Source organism: Protomyctophum bolini, assembly GCF_963924005.1.
Source record: "Protomyctophum bolini genome assembly, chromosome: 16".
Classification (NCBI taxonomy): Eukaryota; Metazoa; Chordata; class Actinopteri; order Myctophiformes; family Myctophidae; genus Protomyctophum; species Protomyctophum bolini.
The window spans coordinates 23,946,041-23,967,364 of record NC_137877.1 but is presented as its reverse complement, the minus strand read 5'-3'; the positions used below and the strand labels follow the sequence as shown (position 1 = coordinate 23,967,364).

Sequence of the window (21,324 nt, the reverse complement as noted above, 5' to 3'; positions counted from 1 at the left end):
ACCCCAGTACTGCAGCCCTAGCTTACTGCACCTTAACCGCAGAGGCATTTCCCCCATTTCAACAAGCAGCACTGGGACTGGGGACGTCCTAAAGGCCCCACATGTCTTTGATGCGGCACCATATACAAAACTGCCATAGTCTATCGCCGATCTGATCATGGCCTGGTATATCAGTCTCAACGTCCCCCTGTCAGCTCCCCACTCACACCCGGCTATAGGCTTCGCATGCAGGACATTAATAACCTTTCCACATTTCTCCACTATTTCACAGCCCAGGTCATTCTTTCTTCAAACCAGACTCCCAAGAACTTAAATACCTTCACCTTCTCCAGTGGAGACCTTTTACAGTCTATGGTGGAGAGTGGAGACCCATACAGATTTAGTCCAAGAGCAGGCAGCTTCCTTTTAAATCCAAAAATAACATAGTTTGACTTGGGCGCTGATATCCTGAAGCCCCATGTATTGCCCCACTCCTTCCTGCAAGGTTTTTTGGACCTGTCCCATGATGTACTCTACATTGCGCCCCCTTTTCCAAATTGCTCCATTGTCCGCGAACAGGGACAGCCCAAACCCCCCTCCTATGCCAGCAAATATGTCATTTATCATTATGTTAAATAGCACTGGAGAGATTATGCTTCCCTGGGGGGTGCCATTCTCTATGCCTACCACCATCCACCCGGACCTGTATAGTTCTGTCCTTCAGAAAGTCTTGCACCCAGTTGAACATTCGGCCTCTTACCCCTAGGTCATGCCTTTTAATTAATAGTCCATCCTTCCACATGGCTAAATGCCCTCTTTATATCTTGGTCCAGCAGTGCCACAGACTCCATTGTAGACCGTCCATTCTGGAATTCGAGAAATAGTCCTCTGGACTATTTGACAAGTAATAAACCAGCCATTATTTTACAGAGCACTGAGGTGAGTGCAATTGGCCGGCATGACCCAGGGTCAGACGCCTCTTTGCCCGGTTTCAGGATCGGGACCACTATAGGCCTACTGCATGTTTCCACTCTTTAGGCAGGTATATCCCTCTTCTCATACAGTGTTTAGCAATGCCAAGATCTCTTCCAACACAAGGTCGTCAAGTCTCGTAAGCACACACACACACACACACACACACACACACACACACACACACACTGTGCAAGCTCACAACGCGTGTGCTGCCTGCATTGCATTGCATGCACTAGGGGTTTATAAAAGATCAATGTGTCAAAGAAAAGAACGCCACTATTAGAATTTTTGTTAATTTTCAGTAATTGGGGTACTACTGTCACAAATATTATTCTGTGCTTACTGGTGGAGTTGGAGGGAAGTGGGATAGAATTTTGATACACAAAAAAATACAAATGTAAAATCTAATTTCTGATGTACATGCATTATGAAATATTACAGTGCTCAATAAACAAACAAAGACATGTTGTTAAGATGTTCCACAATAAACTGGCCCATGCCAAGTCATGAATAAAGTATATCTCAATGGTTCTCAAACCTTTATTTTTTTTGCTTCAGTAACTCCTTTTCCTGATTTCTGGATCAAAGTACCCTATTATATTAGCAGCATAACATTTTTGTAATTTAATTAATATTAGTTTTTTCCCCCCCAGAAAACTTAGTTCAGTATTTAGAAGGCATTTGTAGAATCGGCCTTAGTCCTAAATGGGTTAAATAATAACGGATATGTAATGTTATTACAATCTTTTTTATTATACCAAAAATGTCAGTAATTCCACGACAGCCCTACTCGTTCTCCATTTTACCTGCATGCATTTCCTTTCATATCTGAAGTATAAAGCTCCACAAACAGATTTAATTGACCATCTACGTCAGGTGGAATACAGTAGGCTTAAAGGCATATTCATATTCCAGTTTTAGGTGATACAGTGACCACTGAACTGTGTTTTCCACAGAGATGTGTTTGGGTGTGCGGTGAGTCGCTTACCACCGCAGCTCAGTGACGTCATGTTGTAGGTTTTTGGTGGTCACCTTATCACCTAGAACTGGAGTATGAATAGGCCTTTAGTGAAGTAAAATCCAGTGTGCCAGCCCCTTCTTCTCACTCTAAAGAGGGAGTGAGTAAACACACATATACACCTGTAGCAGAGTTTTACATGAAATTTTATTCTTAACAGTAACACAATAACAGAATAGGAAACAAAGCTGATTAACAGTTAGAAAATTAGTTAGAAACAAACATTTCGTCATAATTGGTACAAATAACGTGAACTCTCTCTCTCTCTCACACACACACACACACACACACACACACACACACACACACACACACACACACACACACACACACACACACACACACACACTCACACACACTCACACACCTCTCCAACAGGTCAGATACGGCAGATATCCCAGGATGCAGTGGGGTAAGGTCACCAGCCGAACATATAGGTCATGGCCTTGGACACCATGCTGTCTTCTTTCCGTGGCGTCTGTCTGTCCGTCAGCACCTAGTGGCAGAAAGGAACCATTTAGAACACAGCAGATCTACAAACTCAGAACGTCTGTCTGTGTCTGTCTGTCCGTCAGCACCTAGTTATGGAAATTAACCATTACATTGGCACAGTCACAGGGGGAAATTTTAGCCGACGAGATCGAAAATCTTAAAACGTTAATAACTATTGATCTAAATCATTCCGTCCAATTCTAAGAAAAGATTGATGTGTTAGACGGCCCACCGCTGTCCCGTTGCTAGTCGCGTTGTTGTCGATCGCCTCTAGAGTGTTTTGGCTACATCAAGCTACTTCAGCCACATCCGGGATAACATCCGGTCCGTCGCTAAATGTGCTCCACTGCGATAAATCGCTGGGCGCTCTGATTTAATGTATTAAATAATCCCGGGCCCTCACCATCATTAAACAAGAGCAGGGAGATAGATATACAATAATACCCCCCCCCCCCCCCATGGGGGAGAGAAATAACAAAGCCCAACAGTGCATAACAACAACCAGGAACCATATGCAGAAGGAAGGCAGGAAGAAGCATAGATAGATAGAATACTTTATTGGCAGTTTAAGAAAATTACAGAAAATTACATCATTTAAAAAAAATGCCAAATGGACTTAGACACAAAAAAGCCTTCGCTTGTTTCCATTGTGGTCCACTTTGTAACATGAAACTATACACATACATACTGTACAGACAAAACAACCATGGAACATATAATAAATAATCCTTATATATAAGGCTGGGAGCTATATACATAGGACAAGAGGTACCCTGAGAGAATAGTCCTGAGCATGGGAGATGGGCTATCCAGGGTCGGAAGTCTATGTGATCTTAAATAACCCGCCCAATAGAGCGTCGCAGTCCCTCCCCCTTTCAGAACGACGAGTGACCCAGGAAATGAAATGCAATGCATTTCTCCCATAGGATTTTCTTTAAGTATTTATTTAAAGACGGTTACGCCACGGACAAAGCCAACTCGGATTGTGACAAATCATGACAATGAACAGAATGTTTTGGGCCGATCAAATAATTTATAAAAAGAAAACCAAAACAAATAGTGTTGTCTCCTGCTTTTATTTTCTTCTTTCTAATGATTTGATCGGCCCAAAATATTGTGTTCATTGTCATGATTTGTCACGATCCGAGTTGGCTTTGTCCACGGCGTAACCGTCTTTAAATAAATACTTAAAGAAAATCCTATGGGAGAAATGCATTGCATTTCATTTCCTGGGCCACTCGTCGTTCGGAAAGGGGGAGGGACTGCGACACTCTATTGGTCAGCTGTATACACCCGAATTGTAATGCAGCATATTAACCCCTCGAGTACCCTTGAGCATAGCATGAAGCCGCTCAAGTATATCTGACTGAACTAACTCCGCAAGCTCCGTATCATTGGTAACACCTTTGAAGGAAGTAGGGAAGTGTCCCATAAGAGTTGTTGTGTGTATAGAGCCTATTGAGATTTGAGAATGGCCGACGGCGGCGCGGGGGGTTTATTACCTGGTAGTCGTCGCTGGAGGCTTTGTACGCGGCGCTGAGCGGCCTCATGGAGGAGCGGGGGGTGGAGGGAAGACCACCGTGAGCAGGGGAGAAGAAGGCCGAGGGGGCAGGGCTGATGATGGTGGAGTTGATCACTGCTTCTGACGCCTCCATCACACCCTGAAAATACATACACACACATGGTTTAATGGTGGATTTCAATGCTTCGGAGTTCGGATGCCTCCATCACAGCCTGAAAATACACATGTTCAGGGGTCATCGCCATTTCGGCTTGTGGTGGACATTTCCATTGTTGCCATGGACATACGAGAGAAAGAAGGTCCCGCACACTGTCTTCACTTATATTGCAGGCGTTTATTGAGCCGAGTTACAACGTTTTGAGAAGTGAAGACAGTGTGCGGGACCTCCGTTCTCTCGTTATTCGCACTGGTTGTCTGCTCCGACGCTGTATGTGTGCCAAATGACTTTTTTTATACAAAATGCCATGGACATACAAAATGAGTGTACAATAATGTTAGAAACACATAACGAGAGAGTTAAGGGGTCCTTGCAAAGAAAACATTTGAGTACCACTACTACTAGTTGGACTACTAATATGTAAATAAGTGTCCTACATATTTTGAGGAAAACTTGGTAATCAGTAATGTGTCTTATGATCACAATAAGAACATTACAGACATATTGATGACCAACCCCTGCACCCCAAAGCTCGTTCACTGCAAATACACATGCTTTAAAGCTAAATCAAATCAAGTCCCAATCTGTGATTTGTGAAATAGTTTCCTAAATAATTGGTGCAATATACTGTATACAGTATGTAGAATAATTCCCAGTTGAAGAAATCGCAGGTAGGCTTTAACCTTTGCTTTTTATGAAATATCCAATGCGTCTAAACAAGTATTGTTTTTTCCAATTCAAACACACTTTAATCTAATCTATTGTTAGTGTGTGAACACTTCAATTACTCTTTCAGCTGAAAATAGCCCATCTACAATAACATGCTCACAACGCGTCGCAAACTGTGGAATACAGATGACTGAAATCAGTTGTGTGGCGACTTAGAACTTTAACCCATGAATACACAAACACGTTGTGAGGACTTCAACAATGCATTTATTTACTTTTTATTGTTTTTTCTTTTAATAATAACCTTTTTTAATCGATTGGTTAAATTAACCGTCACAGTCACACCCCAGGGCCCCAACATACATTAATGTATTTTTCAAGAGGAAAAAAAGGCATTGGTAGATTGCAAAGCTAGTAGTAGCAAAAGTCCATCTAAATATTTGAAGAATCAGATAAACTGTAGCAGGAGAGAAGAAGCAGCCAAGCCTAGGGTAGCCTGATGGAGGGGAAAGGAACTGGTTGGAATAACGTGGGGTGGTGACTCCCACCCGTCAGGTGAAAAGAAGCGGTTTGGACTCCTCGTGCACTGAAGGAAGCATGAGGTCAGTCCGTTGCTCTCCCACCCAGGTTACAAAAATTGTGGGATAAAAAAAAAAATAGGAAAATAGGAATGGGTAAAAAAAAAAGGCTATTAATATAATGGGCTACTGGACACTTACCTTGTCGATGCAGGGCTTCACTCCCACCATGAGCCAGTCTCCAAACACCTTGCCATCTTTAGACAGAGCCTTCCTGGCCTGTAGAACCGACTGGTACTGGAGGTGCATCCAGTTACCTGGACTGGACATCTGTGTGGACACACGCGCACGCACACAGATTTCACCTTCAATGTGCATTTCATGCCTGAAGGTGGTCTAACGACCTAAAGCTTGCTGAATTGAAAATAAAATTAAAATCTGATTTTGAGTGTGCGGAGCCTCCCATTATCTTCACTGTGACTCCAGCACCTCTGGTCTGCTAGCACATGTCTGAGTGGTTTGTTTTTTCACTTTTATGTTCAACATAAAGAAAAATTGGAACTGAGTGGTGCAACTCCCCTCTCCCCCTGCCTCTCTATCTCTAATACAAAAAATATTAATCAATATTAAAAAATAAATACAAAGTTTATGGTGGATCCGGTTCCGGGTAGCATGTTAGCAACCCTAATATAATCTTTCTGATCTTTTAGATTTGCCATTTGCTGTTGTGCCCAGAGAACAATGGGGAGAACAATAGGATCGTTGTTGGCCTCAGAATAGGGATGCATGTGGTTAACCCATTCTGACCGGGAACCCGTTTTGGTGTTAGCATCATGTTATGCTTTAGCTATTGAAAAATAGCAGATCTACAAGCTCATAGCGCGCCACCGAGTGGCGCGCTACGAGCTTGTAGGTCTGCTATTTTAGAAAAATCGAAGAACGACTGACATTTTTTAGAATCTGATCTCAGGTCAGAATGGGTTAATCAGACCAGTGTGTGTCCAGTGGAAACCTCGTATGAATCTGATCTCAGGTCAGAATGGGTTGCTGAACACAAAGATAAAGATAAAAACTGGTTCATAATTTTCTATCCTAACCTTGGCTGTCTGGATGAACTGTGAGTTCATGAAATCACAAAGCAGCAACAAAAGACATCCCGTCTACAGATGGTGCAAAACTCTGCAGCAAAATTGCAAATTAACACAAAGAAACGTGATCATATCACACCTATCCTAGCCGAGTCATTCTAAACACTTGTGCAAGGGCTTGCTGTGAGTGGCAGTCGGGGCAAACACTCCAGAACATTTACTATTTCTCTGCCCATCAGGTCGCAACTCGTCTCGAACTGTCCCGAGTCGGCTAAGCGAACTTCGCAACTTGCTCGCTTTATCTCGCTCGGTGGCGTCTCACGTGGCTCATGTTCGCTTGAGACGGCGGGCCTCTGTTGCGGTCAGAAACTACACTTTATTGACAAAAAACAAAAACAGTTTTCAGTTGTTGTAGGCGAGAGGCACTTCCACTTCCAGGTTATAAACAAAGCCGTATAGTTTATAGTTTGCATCCATATTCCTAAACGTAATATAAGTATAACCTAAACCTAACCTTATTCCTAAACGTAACCCCGGGTAAACTATGCCTACACCTAACCTTATTCCTAAACACATTTCCCATTTGTTTTATCTCAGTAAAACAAATAGAACGGTCCACCCCCCAAAAACGGGGCGAGTGTGTTTGAGGCGAGCGTTTGGTTCCATGTGAAGAAAGCGTGTTTCTTACCGTGTGTTTGAGAATGTTTCCATACTGAGCAAACTGCAGCAAAATGTATGAGGCCGACGCTGGTGGGAACCTAATACACACACACACACACACACACACACAATTTTAAACTTTAGCTGATGAAAAATAGCAGAAGTACAAGCCCGTAGCGTGGCACTCTGTGCCGTGATAAGGGCTTGTAGATCTGCTATTTTGGAAAAGTCGTGAAAATGTGCGCAATTCTTTGAATATATATTCTTTCACAGCAAACGTGTCATTGCTTCTGGTGGGTCCCTGGAACAACAGATTTTCAGATGGGGGTCAGCGGCCAATTACATACATTTTTTGGGGTCCTTGACATTAAATAGTTGAGCACCACTGACACAGAAACATAGGTTTTTCAGAAAACTGTCATGAGACAGACGACTATTTTGTAGAATGTGGTCTCAGTCCTAAATGGGAAATAATTTAAACTTACTTGAAAGAGTACAAGTAGTAAAATACTACTAGGATAATTGTACAAAGCAGTGATAATTATAGTAGCAGAGAGTAATATATTATTATTATCTGTTGCAGTAGTATTAGTTATTTTGTACCCAAAAACAGTAACCCAGGTCTGGTCCAGATGGTCATCGGACGACAGCGCCTCCCCCTGGCTGTAGAAGGGATCGACCTGAGCTGGAGACAGTATTACCTGTCTGCACGAACTACTGGACACTATGACACACAGTTAGACAATTCACTCATTAGAACATTTTGTCATGATTGGTACAAATAGTGATTATTCTTTTGTTACATTTTTAAACGAAAGAATTTGATAAAACTTTAAAGCTCTGTATTGTGAATCGTGATCGCAAACAGGGTGATCAGACCCCCAGATGCGATAGTAGAGTGGTGGACTGTACCAGAATAATAAACTTTATTTGTATAGAAATAGAATACAAATGTATTATTGTATGACATACAAATGCAGCACAGAGTGCAATTTCAAATATCATTAAAACAAGCAAAAACAGAATAACGTTAAGACAATAAAACAGAGCCTAAAACAAGGCAGAACATGTACAGTACATGAATAAGCTCAACTAAAAGCAAGAGTGAAGAGGTGGGTTTGAGCTGTGCTTTAACACATCTCAATCTAAGCTGTAGAGGGGCTTTATTCCAGGCTGTCGGCCAATAGAAGCAGAAAGCTGCCTCACTGTGTTTCCGCCGCACCGAAGAAGCAGCAACATGTAACATAGTAGTATAATATAAGTACTTCTACTTGTTACCTGTTCCTGGAGTTGACCCCAACATAGGAGACTGGAACATCAAGAAAGGCTGGAGAGACACACAGACAAGACAGTTTAAAATGTTGAAATGTTTAAAATGAGAAAAGCTGCAGAGACATACACACAGACAAGACAGTTTAAAATGCTGGACTACGTTGTCCATAGAAACACCCCTTGTGACCTTTGGTGTCCCCCAAGGGGTTCTGGGACCTCAGGTTAAAAAACAGTGTCTAAACCAGGGGTGGGCAACTTTGATGATGGAGAGGGCCCTATGCCCTACTTCTAATTCTAGCAAAAAAATAGACAATCTACAAGCTCAAAACGCGTCGCAGTGCGTTGACACGAGCTGTACAAGAGAAGGTGGCCGGGAATTCCAAGGCTTCCCAGACGTGAATCTATAACCTTGCATCACCAGGATTTACTTACTAACTTACTGCCTGTGAGCTGACTCTGTGTGAACCTGGTGTCTGAGAATGCACTCAGCAGCAGCTTATTGGCTCATTTACTCATGACACAACCAATGGGTTAGCTGTTAGAGCTTTCAGTGTTGATACGATCCCCCCCACACCCTGGGATCTAATCAAACCACATCAGATCACAACAAACTTGAAAGCATGACAATGTGATGACAGTACTACCGGCTCAGAAGTCAGATCACGAGTCACCAGTCCGTGGACATTTTATGACCCGTCAGCCGGTCCGTGGTAGAAAGGTTGGGAACCCCTGCTAAACCATGTCTGCCTGCTGGTCTTACCTGCTTGTGTGAGCTGAGAGGTGTGGTTGCTATGGCAGCAGTGGAGGTCAGGTCGTCGTAGATACTTCGGATGGGCGGCGCGCCACTCTTGTCTTTGGGGGCGGGGACAACAGGCTGAGAGCCTCCTGAAAAAAGGAATCAATAACATAATAAGTAGGCTGGCCCCAGCATGTGTGGTTACGTTCTAGAGGGGCTCCTCCCCTCCCCAACCTGGGGAGAGCAACGGACTGACCTCATGTGTCCTTCAATACATGAGTCCAAGCTGCTTCTTTTCACCTGACAGGCTTATATCTACAAACTCACAACTTGTTGCACCGTGATGCGTTCTGAGCTTGTAGATCTGCTGTTTTTTCTTCAGCAGTTATGTAAAAAAAGGTTTTTACACACACACACACACACACACACACACACACACACAGACATATTTCTGTGTCATAATTGACACAGTGATATGTACAGTTGTGGAGGTAAGTTTTTGTTACCAGTGTGCTGGAAGCTCCTGTGTTCTGTAGTGGGTGTGGACATGCTGAACGCTCGTGGCTGGGGGCTGGCGGGGGCGGGCAGGTCCCCCATCAGAAAGCCCGGCAGGAACTGGGCCCCAGGGCCGGGTTTGGGGGAGGTGGGCGAGCCCAGGGTCATGGGTTCAGAAGACGCTGTCGAGAGAAGACAAATACTTCCTGTTAGCAGTGAGCAGGGTTGGGATCGTTTGATTGTTAACGATTCCCTCTAGTTTAAGTGATTTTCTTTGATTCAAATAAGTGTTAAAAAGCTCTATATTGTGACCGTATTCATTATTTGCTATAGTGTTTGTTCAGTAGCAGGAGTCTCCATGTCTCTCCAGCTCTTCATTAAACAGAAAATATAGGCTATTACATACAAATGATATGGGTGAACTGCCCCGTTTTCACAAACTAACTCACAACTGGTACCCCTCTCTCTCACACACACACACACACACACACACACACACACACACACACACACACACACACACAGACAGACACAGACTTTAATAACGGTCTTCTTCAATATAAAGGTTAACCTGTGCTGCATAACAAGTAATTAAAACTAGGAATAAATTACTACTGCCTACTGACAGTGTTGAGGGCGAGGCTACTGTAAACTTATACTACGTTCACATTGTAAACAAACAAAAGTACAACAAAACAAAACAAAGAACATGACAGCAGCCACATGTGTTTCGTCGTTTAGTTATAAAAAATATAAATTAAACAACATATACAAGTAATAAAGTGATGAAGACATACCGTGTATATCCATGGAGAATGAACCGTTAGCAGAAGAATGTGTGACAGTTAGCAGTAAAGACAGTAAAACAAACAATAATATCTGATGTTGGGTTAAAAAACGTACAACAACGTGATCTCCACACTATTCGTTGGTTTAGTTTAGTTACAGATTAAATGTTTCTTAAATGATAAAACGTCAGGAGGACTGTACTACTATTAGTCTACTCGGCTAGTCTAATCTGACTTTTCAAACCAAACATGAGCGGTATGCTAAGGCACCAGAATATGACATCACCTCCGTCGCCTCCAGCGTGCGTAGCGTTCCAAGGTGCGTTCAAGGCTTAGGTTAAAGGCAGCTCTCATTTTGGCACATACCAGTTATTAATGGCCAAATATAGGCGATGTAGAAGGAGACGACAGCACATGGCTCTAGGCTGCCAGTGTATGATTTACTGCCCAAATCTGAGATTATTTGTGCTAAAATAGAAATAGGGGAATGTTTGAACTTTGAAGTTAAATAAAAGGAAATACATATTTTTCCAAGAGGTCCTGAACGTACCATCATGGTCACCCTCCACGTCACAACGTGTGTATTGCGTGCTCACGTCATCATGATGCCGGGGAGCAGTGTTGCCATGTCCGCTTATTATAAGAGATTTCTTTATTGGCTTGTTTTTTTTGTTTGTAAAGTTTACTACTTGTTTCCTATGTTATGTTTAACCAGTGTTTAGTTTTGAAGTCAAATTAAAGTATATTTGTCTGCGGACCCACATCTTAAAACATTTTATGCCAGGGAACCACATACAAGATTTTTGTTGTGAAAATGTAAAAAACATAGACCTGTTTGCTTGTTTCTCTCCCAAAACCTGACAGTGCAGTGCCGGTGAAGCCGGACTCAGAGGCGGACACAGCAAGCAGCCAGGCTGCTGCAGCTCTGCTCTTTAATTATGTCATCCTTCCTGACTACTGTGATGCAACTTTATACAAGATACATCAGCATGGTAATTATTATTACACTTCTAATTCATCTAACTAATAGCAAATTCAAATGCACACGTGTTTATTTTGCTGTTTAGAGTTCGTACGCTTAATTCAAAGCCTGTAAAAGTTGTGTGTTACTTGTTAGCTTCATTTGTTTTTGCCAAAGGTAACTTTCACTTACAATGTTTACTTTTAGTTTTTACTAGTGTGTTCACATTGTAAACTTTGTTATTTATTTCACGAATGGGACTGAAAGATTGCTAATGAGCTCACTGGCATAATATGTCTTATTTTTTTCTTAGTTATGTGTTAGAATTAAACAGACTTATCTGTCTCTCCTTCTGTCTGTCTGTCTGTCTGTCTGTCTGCCTGTCTGTCTGCCTGTGTGTCTGTCTGCCAGGTCTGTCACACCCACTTAACATACTGAACGCACCCATTTAATACACTGAAAGTACAGTATACAGGTCAGTGAATATAATACTAGAGTAAGAGTACCAAGTATTCAGGAGGCTTGCAGTGTTCGTTCCTTTCCCCCCCTTTAACCAGGTTTAAGTATTCACAAGGTTCAGGTATTTTACCAGTATTACCTAGATATTTACCAGGGTCAGTTATTTCAGCTAGGGTGTTTATTTACCAGGGAAAATAAAGGTATTCAACTATTCATTCACCAGTGTCAGGATTTTACCATGATAGTCACCAATCATGTGTCACCAGGGTTCGGTATTTACTATTTATAGCAATACGTTAGTTTGTTAGTAGTTACCAGTATTAGATAGTTAGTATTTACAAGGATTTAGTAGTTCGTATTTAACAATAAGTACCAAGTTACCAGGCTTAGGTATTAGTTAGATTTGAGTTCGGTAGTTTGTACTTACTAGTACTTACCTAGGCTTAGGTAGTTGGTATTAGTGTTTGGTAAGGTAGTATAGTACCAGGGTTAGTAGTATAGCCAGCCAGTGATAATAGCGCCCTCCAGGATGGCAGACGGTGGGCATTGCGTTGCCCAGCTCCGGGTGCTGTTGCTGGGCATGCTGTTGGTGGTGGCGGCAGTGTGGGCAGCAGCGGACAGCCAGGATTACTACGCCTTGCTGGGAGTCAGCAGAGACGCGACCACCCGGGAGATCAGGAAGGCCTTCAAGAAGCTGGCCCTGAAAATTCACCCCGACAAAAACCCAGTGAGTGGACCCTAATATATAATAATATATAGTACCGTAACTGCATATTGTTTTTCTTTTAAAAGTGTGTGTGTGTGTGTGTGTGTGTGTGTGTGTGTGTGTGTGTGTGTGTGTGTGTGCGTGTGCGTGTGCGAGCGTGTGCATGCGTGCGCGTTACAGTATGTCTGTTGTCTGTGTGTGGACACGCCTGATGTCACAGCACTGTAAAGCCAGTGATTCTCAAGTGTTTTTTTCAAATTGTTGAGAACCTCCTATGCCCAGCTTAGTGTGTGCCTGTGAATTTTAGCGAGGATTTGATTGGCCGATCACCACATAGCGATGACTAAGTTGTTTGAGCAAAGTACATATTGAGGGTAAAAAGTGAGGGCAGATTGTGATTGGCCGGAATGTGAATGTGTGTGAATGATGTATGATGATAAGAGCGCCCCTCACTTCACACAAGTGTTTATTTCTTTGTATCAGTCTGGGACCTACACTACTGTCTGGTAACTGGACCCTTTTCCACCAACATAATGTTGGTTCTAGTCTAGAACTGCATGGTTCCTTCCTTTCATAGACGGAAAGGTAGACAGACAGACAGACACCTCCTTCGGCTCTGGAGCGTCTGTATCTCAGGCACCATCTTAAAGGGAAGGAAGCCACAGAAGCTTCTGCGTGTGTGTCACAGAGAGTATGTTCGGTAGGCCAATCAGAGGCAGGTTAGTCACTTGAGTCAAGTGGTGAGAATTTGGTCAGAATTTATTGAAAGGATAGCCCCTTGAGATGCAGCATCTCATTTTAGAGGGGGTCCCGTGCATTTTAGAGTGGCATCGTGCCTTACGCATTTCGGCTTGACTTCCGCCTTGCCTGTGCTTCCATGTGATACAGGTCATTGCAATGAATTGCAGCGGCCAATGATGTTGACGATCTGTGGTTTCGTTGTAGATTCTTGGAACCCTGGTGCTTGCACAGAACCGTCCGTGAACTGGCCCGTGTTTCCACCAGTTTTACACAGGACCATTGGGGTTCTGCGTAATTGGGGGGCGGCATAGCCATAGGAGCACATCCCAGTTGCCTTTTTCATTTGATTTAAGCCATTGTTTATAACACATCTGCATATTCCAAACTGTAGAATAGTGTAACCCACTTTGGTTCCCAGTTCAGGGAAAGGAAAACCACGTTTTCTTTTTTATTCCAATTCTGAACCAACGTTTAGGGTTCTGAACAAATTGTGTGTCCCTTTTATGCCCATATATGGTGTTCTTTGTCAGGCATGCCCAAATATGGAGTCTATGCTGTCGTCAGAATGATGAGAACAGGCCAGCTCAACATATGGACACTGGGCAGAGCCCGGGCAGAGGACTTTTTGGGGCGGTTCTGGACAACCATGGGTCCGACCGACACTGGGCACGGTACCCCCTGTGGTGGTGTCGAATTTGAAGTCGGTGGGGTGAAGGTTCTCGAGTTACGTGGATTACAGACGTACAGAGACTTGGTGCATTTATAGTTAGACCAGTAAGACGCGCAAACGCCAGAAGCAAACGCAGCTCGTACATATTTGGGTTTTTTTAAGATTTCTTTTTAAGTTATTATTTTTTTAAGTTAAGTTATTTTTAAGCCATAACCATATAAGGAGTCCCCAAAGCAGCTATACGTCCAAATACGGAGTGTGTTGCATCAATCACAAACAAATCACTCAGCTCCATATATGGGCACAAAGGGGGGGGGACACGGACACACACACAGACAGACAGACAGACAGACAGACATGATCTGCTAGGTCTCATAGTAAGTGCTCACTGCGTTCGCAATGATCTGCTAGGTCTCATAGTAAGTGCTCACAGCGTTCGCAATCACTGCGTTCGCAATTATACAGTTTACTGAGGCATTACACTGTCTCTCTGCATTTGATGTATGTGAGTTTTCAACGGGCCTGAACATTAAGGCCCGGCCGTAACTGGGCCAGCCTGAGACCTGGCAGATTAGCATACATTTTAGGCCTGACCCGGCCCTAAAACGTCGGGTTTAGGCAGAATTTGAGAACTCTATGGGTGAGAGTGTCTGCTAAATGCCTACAGTACATTGTAAATTCTCTCTCTCTCTCTCTCTGTCTCAGAACGACCCATCCGCTCACGACGAGTTTGTGAAAATGAACCGAGTATACGAGGTTCTGAAGGACGAAGACTTGAGGAAGAAATATGACAAATACGGAGAGAAAGGTCTGGATGAATCCGAGGGCCAGCGCTACGAGAGCTGGAACTATTACCGCTATGACTTTGGTGCGTGAGTATATGGCAACGAATTACTATAACCTTTGTGTCTGGGACGTAACTATGAATTACTGATTAATTGAAATTTGTATTCACAGCATGTAGAATGGGTACATTTCAATAAAAGTACAGGTCAATACAAAAACTGCTACGAGGATAAAACCAGAAAAAAAGCACTAATACTTGGGGTCCTCCATTTTCAATTCATCAGAACATTTAAAGACGTACATACTGTTATACAATTCTATGCAAACAAAGAAATCATCATATATATAGAGTTAAAATGTGTACAGTATGGAAAGGGGGGGGGGACTCATTTGAGCTTGTGTCAAGAGTGCCTCGTGTTTGGTACTCAAAACAGCTTTAGCAGGCCATTAGCTACCAGCCACAAACTATTTATAACGCTGTGACGAGACCCCATAGCGTAAACACCATGCCAGCTATTTTCAGGTGGAGCGAACAAGACCCGCCAAAGGGAGGGAGGAGAGCTAATATAAGAGTGGCCATGGATTAAAGCTGTCCGTTGTCAGTCGACTGATTTCAAGTCCTTTGGATTCCATAACAGTGAGCATGTGTTCCGCAGTGATGCAAATAGCCTGTGTCCTGACTCCTGCATCCTTTTTGACTCACTGAATTGAGAAAGGCAATCATGCCACCCTCCTGGGGGTCCTGGGATGCAATACTGTACTCTAACGTCGTTGAAGTAGGACTAGCTCTCAAGGCCACTTTCGGTTACTATTTTAACAGTACTGGGTTTGGTGATGCTCTATATCAGCGGTCCCCAAACCTTTTTGGCCGTGCACCCCCTGTTACCTCCTGACCTAGCTGACGCAACCCCAACGCTCAGTCTTGTTGTATTTGGCTGAATTTGTTTTTATGATTATGGCAAATAATCACAGAATGTCACTGCACTGAAAGACATGCAGCTGCTGTATAGACCGATTCCGTAGCGGGTCTCATGGTTGCAGCCTACGTATTTCCTGTAGGCTGACTCGACGTAGCTGCGGGGTTTAAACCCTCACCAGGCGCACCTCTTCCACTACAGTGAACGGCAGAGTGACTGATGTTAGTTTGCCTCAAACTTTACTCCTTTACCTGCTTTTTTACTAACACTAACATTAAAAAGATGCCCAGAACATCGATATGAACCTGTGTATAGTTTATGGCTGCTCCAACAGTAGTGGCAACATAAAAAAAAAAAAAAACGGAATGTCTAATATCCACCGCGGTGGCTGAGACCAGAGCCATTGAGTAATGGTTGAGACGAAGCAGTGAAAGATACATAACGCCAGTCTTACCCAATACCAAATCTTTCTGTTTTATTAACACAAGGCTGCTGTACTTTATACCTCATACTTTAAATGCTTAGTATGAGGTATGAGTGTGTTCATAAAACAGAAAGATTGGGTATTGGGTAAGACTGAAATTATGTATCTTTCAGGACCTTTCACTGCTTTGTCTCAACCATTACTCAATGGCTCTGGTCTCAGCCACCGCGGTGGATATTTTGACATTCCGTATTTATTTATTTTTTATGTTGCCACTACTGTTGGAGCAGACATAAACTACACAGGTTCATCTCGATGTTCTGGACATCTTTGTAATGTTAGTGTTAGTAAAAAAGCAGGTAAAAGAGTAAAGTTTGAGGCAAACTAACATCAGTCACTCTGCCGTTCACTGTAGTGGAAGAGATGCGCCTGGTGAGGGTTTATCCCCGCAGCTACGTCGAGTCCGCCTACAGGAAATACGTAGGCTGCGACCATGAAACCGCTACGGAATCGGTCTATAGAGGGTATGTGTGTGACATCATCAAACCCAGAAGTTATCCAGGAACGCCTACTGAGTGGCAAAAACTGCTTTCTGGCCTTGACAGCCCATACATCCGAACAGAAAAGTTGTATTTGATTTCATTAAACGACATTAAACTCACTTTGTCACTCATTTTGCCACTCGATTTGCAATTCACTTTATGCATGTGCATACCCTCTATACTCCCGCAGCTGCTCTACTATACATCTCCTTGCACTAGTGTTTTACCAGATTTTGCCGTCATGTCACGCACCCCCTGGAGGGCGTTCACGCAAGTCAAAGTCAACGACTTACAATTTGTCACACACGTTACCGCAGTGAAATTTGTTCTCCGCATTTGACCCATCTCTTGGAGCAGTAAGCTGCAGCCATGCTGCACTTGGGAATCATTTGATTAGTTGATTTGACCCCCCATTCCAACCCATTTTTACAGTCTTTGGTATGACCTGGCCGGGGATCGAACCCCGACCTCCCAGTTTCAGGGCAGACACTCTAACCACAAGGCCACTGACTGGTATTGTCTGTATTGTATTGTATTGATATTGTCTGTTTACGTACTAAAATACTTTGAGAGCTGTCACAGCATACAATAGCTGGGAGGGAATTCGTCAAAAATCATCAAGATTGTGCACTTGCCTTGGTGACAAGTTTTTGGCATGGTGTTAGGTATGGGCATAAGGTTCCCCCCCAAAAAACATCGCAAATGAGTTGGGCTCCCCCTAGTGGTCGATTTGCAATGAATCCAATATTAGATATGTCAGTACATTGTTGAAAGTTAACCCCAAATTATTGATGGGATTCGTCAGATTCGTCTTGATAGATGGATTCGTCTGTGGAACACTGACCTTTTAAACCTGTCTGTCTTGTCTGTCTGTCTGTCTGTCTAGGTATCTATGACGATGACGAGGACATCATCACTTTGGACAGAAGCGACTTTGGTAAGGAAGGAGAGAATGACTGTTGTTACTGCATATGGTTTCAGTTTCAGTTTATTTTTTTATTTATAGTGCAACATCACCCCAAGGTGTCTCTGTGACATTCACAACAATAACACAGCAAAAAAACAGCAATAACACAATAGCGAAGAAGTAAAGCATAATACAGTGTCAATACACATGGCTGACATACAGTAAGTATCATGCGATAGGACACAGCTATAGATTATCACAAATAGGTGTAAAGGTGCGTTCAGACGATCCATTAATATAGAGCAAGGTGAATGATTTCAATAAACTAGGGGGAACCATAGTGCATGGTGATATATAAGACGTGCTGAAGTCTTATATTTTGATTAGGGATGGGCAATTAATCAGTCATGACATCTGTATCGGCCGATATTGGCTAACATTAGCGCGCAACGTGACAAAAACAAGGATAGGGTGATACAAGCTATCGGAGTGTGTATATGTTTTGAATGTTCATGCCGTTTAGACGATGGGTTGTTGCTGACTGCAATGCTGTCCCATTGGCTTTGAGGTCGGCTAGAGGCAAAAAGTGTCTGGTTGTCTAGAGACGAGGCAGCCAATCAGGACGATAGGTCGTCACTACGGCAGCCAATGAGAAATTGGTCGTCAAAGCCATCCCGAGACAAAATTGACCACCTTGCTTTCCAAGTAAGTAGTAGCCTTGCCGAGCTATGAGGCCCATAGGGCAGGAGCCTATCTCCTGTTTCTGTAGCGTGAGGCAGCTTGATGTACAAGTACACCCCCTGGACATGACGCTAGTATGTCGCAGGGACTTACCCCCAATCCAACCCTTGATGCTGAGTGTCAAGCAGGGAGGCATTGGGTCCCATTTTTAGTCTTTGGTATGACCCGGTCGGGGATTGAACCCCAACCTCCCAGTCTCAGGGTGGACACTCTAACCACAAGGCCACTGAGCTGGTACTTGCTTTCCAAGCAGCTGGTAAAAAGCCTGAAAAAGCCTTTTGTTATGATGAAGGCTGCAAATTCTATCAGTGTTTTCTGGGGAAGCTTTCAAAACAGTCAACAAGTTGGAACATTTTGAAATAAAGATTCAAGTTGTTTATTTTGGGATTTGGGCCAACATTTCAATGACGGTGCATCCCTAGTTTTGGAATAAAGAGGCATTGCATTTTTTCAAATTCACTGTTTATAAGCCTTTGTTCAGAATGTACAAAATAATATTTTTTTAATACATAATGAGATCATATTGACATTGGTTATCGTCATAGATAGATAGATAGATAGATAGATAGATAGATAGATAGATAGCTATCTGACCTTCAAATTCAACCTGAAAAGGTGGCTAAAAACAACTCAAATCTGTAATCATGAGTAACTATCAGCACTATTAGTATTTATCACCGGTATCATTTCTCATCATTTCTCACTTCACTTGCAGTTGTTCTGTCCCCTGTACCATGTTGATCTGTTCCTGTATTGTACTGTATTGTATTTGCGAACGCAGTGAGCACTAACTATGAGACCCTGCAGATCATGTCTGTCTGTGTGTCTGTCTGTCTGTCCCGCTGTAACACCACCCGCCCGCCACCAGAGGGCGCAGCTGTATCGCACACTCACACACACACACACACACACACACACACACACAGTAGAAAACAGACTGCCACAACAGCTGCGTTCGCTTCCCGCGTTCACGCGTCTTACTTGTGTGTTTTTGTATGTTGTGTGTATGTTTGTGTGTTTTGTGTTTTTGTGTGTTTTTGTGGTGTTGGGTGCTTGCACATACTGTATGCATCACATGGCATCAACACATGGTGTTGTGTGCTGACACACTACACTTTGTCTTTCTTTTATCTGTATTGTACTGTGTTTTTGTATGGACATAGTGTTGGGTGCTTGCACATATGCACACATGGTATCAACGCATGGTGTAGTGTGCTGGCACACTACACACACACACACTGTCTTTCTTTTATCTGTATTGTACTGTGTTTTTGTATGGACGTAGTGTTGGGTGCTTGCACATATGCACACATGGCATCAACGCATGGTGTTGTGTGCTGGCACACTACACTTTGTCTTTCTTTTATCATTCATTTTTTAAGAACCTGCCCAGGGACTACAGATGAGATTTAGCTTCGGCTAACTCTGGCCCATTTACATTGAGGTGAAAACTGACTTGATTAGTGAGCTTTGTCCCTGTCAAATAAATATATAAAAATAAATAAAGATAACAAAACTATGTATGATATTGTCTTGTTTCAGACGCGGCAGTAAACTCTGGGGAGATCTGGTTCATCAACTTCTATTACCCACGATGCTCTCACTGCCATCAACTGGCTCCCACGGTACCACACACACACACACACACACACACACACACTGTACTGAGTGCGTACTGAGTGCGGGTAGAATATGCCATAGGTACTGGAATTAGTCCTCAAAAAGTCACAGAAAAATCCCCAGGTACTCAAAAATACTCAAAAATATACTCAAAATACTCCAAAGTTACTGAAACGTTTTCCACTTAGTTGGAATATATTCAAAAGTATTGACAAAGTCAGTGGTGCAATCAAATTGCTTTTATTCACCTCAATTGTGTCCAGTGAGAAAAAAATTGAGGTAGTTTCGGTCAAACAATGATACACCTAAACTGGCCAGGTTGGCTACAGGTCTTCTCTCTCCAGGATCAGCCCTACAATGACGCCTGGGCAGTGGCAGGTTTCCTGCTTATAAAGGCCAGGCCCCTCCCACTAGACCAATCCATCCCTGTCTGAAACTTAAGTTACATCCCAGTCTAGCCCATGTCCAAAGACAATATATAACTCCCAAAATGGTACAAACACCATGTAGTCTAACAATAACAATATTGACCATATTACTCAAACAAGTATTCATATAATAATAATAATCTTCTCTTTAACAAAACCCCACAGTTGGTATGGTCCACTCATGGACCAATCATGATCTCCCCCTCCATATAAGGCCGCCTGAGTCACTCCTCTGGTGCTTTGCCTCTGCCCAGAAGTCAGGGAATATACTGTGGTAAAACAAAGAAACAAAAGTCATACCCTTGATACATACAATAGTGAATAATAAAGAAAAATAACAATACATGTGGAAAACAGCATAGGAACAATGTTAAACCAGTTTGCGTGTGTGCACTCACCAAACTAATGAACAGGGCCTTGGCTATTGTGTCATGGTGTATTGTAGTGGAGTGTTATAAGTGTGATCATTGTGATGTGCTGTTAGTGGCAGGGTGAACTGCCACATTACCCCCTCCCCTCTCCAGGCGCAGCCGTGGGGGTCAATCTGGACAGGTAGTCTGCCAACAGATTTGTCTTGCCAGCTTTGTGCCGGATCCTGAAATTGAAGGGTTGCAAATCCAGGTACCATCTTGTGATCCTAGCATTGCGATCCTTCATCGTATTGATCCAAGACAGAGCCTTGTGGTCTGTCTCAACATCAAACTCCCTTCCAAGGAGGTAATAGCGCAGGCTTTCCAGAGCCCACTTAATGCCTAAGCCCTCCTTCTCAACTGTGGAATACCTGGTCTCCCTCGGCTCCAACTTACGGCTGAGATACAACACTGGTCTCTCCTCTCCCTCATCCCCTTGCAGCAAGACCGCTCCAAGCCCAACATCAGAAGCATCTGTCTGGACCACGAAGCGCTTCTGAAAATCAGGACTACAGAGGACAGGGGAAGAACACATTGCTTTCTTGAGAGCCGTGAAGGATTCCTCACACTCTAGGGTCCACCTAACAGGGTTGGGAGCCGCTTTTTTTGTTAGGTTAGTTAGAGGGGTAGCAAGAGTGGAGTA

At 43.2% G+C, this 21,324-nt stretch overlaps 2 protein-coding genes across 2 annotated transcripts in view; one reads left to right on the top strand and one right to left on the bottom strand.

Annotated features, from left to right (window-relative positions):
• Window positions 1-2,000: 2,000 nt before the first annotated feature.
• nup35 (nucleoporin 35) lies at window positions 2,001-10,618 on the bottom strand. Its single transcript, XM_080785428.1, has 9 exons — window positions 10,379-10,618; window positions 9,593-9,763; window positions 9,111-9,235; window positions 8,357-8,405; window positions 7,682-7,802; window positions 7,107-7,176; window positions 5,532-5,660; window positions 3,967-4,125; window positions 2,001-2,468 (listed from the first exon to the last, which is right to left on the bottom strand). The coding sequence occupies exons 1-9, from the start codon at window positions 10,389-10,391 to the stop codon at window positions 2,391-2,393; spliced, it is 915 nt and encodes a 304-aa protein (XP_080641554.1). The 5' UTR covers window positions 10,392-10,618; the 3' UTR covers window positions 2,001-2,390.
• A 632-nt stretch (window positions 10,619-11,250) lies between these two features.
• The window catches only part of dnajc10 (DnaJ (Hsp40) homolog, subfamily C, member 10), a 29,854-nt gene continuing 19,780 nt past the window's right edge, over window positions 11,251-21,324 (top strand). Inside the window, exons 1-5 of the mRNA XM_080785361.1 lie at window positions 11,251-11,361; window positions 11,742-12,516; window positions 14,612-14,774; window positions 17,462-17,512; window positions 19,766-19,848. Of these exons, the coding sequence (XP_080641487.1) occupies window positions 12,319-12,516; window positions 14,612-14,774; window positions 17,462-17,512; window positions 19,766-19,848 (495 nt within the window). The 5' untranslated portion in view covers window positions 11,251-11,361; window positions 11,742-12,318. The remainder of the gene's footprint in view (window positions 11,362-11,741; window positions 12,517-14,611; window positions 14,775-17,461; window positions 17,513-19,765; window positions 19,849-21,324) is intronic.

Bases quoted from the DNA above. Each gene is read 5' to 3' on its own strand.
- nup35 (XM_080785428.1), bottom strand. The intron at 7,177-7,681 runs GTACAAAATAAC...TGTGTGTATTAG, and splicing joins ACCTGGGTTACTGTTTTTGG to GTTCCCACCAGCGTCGGCCT. The intron at 5,661-7,106 runs GTAAGAAACACG...GTGTCCACACAG, and splicing joins GAAACATTCTCAAACACACG to ATGTCCAGTCCAGGTAACTG.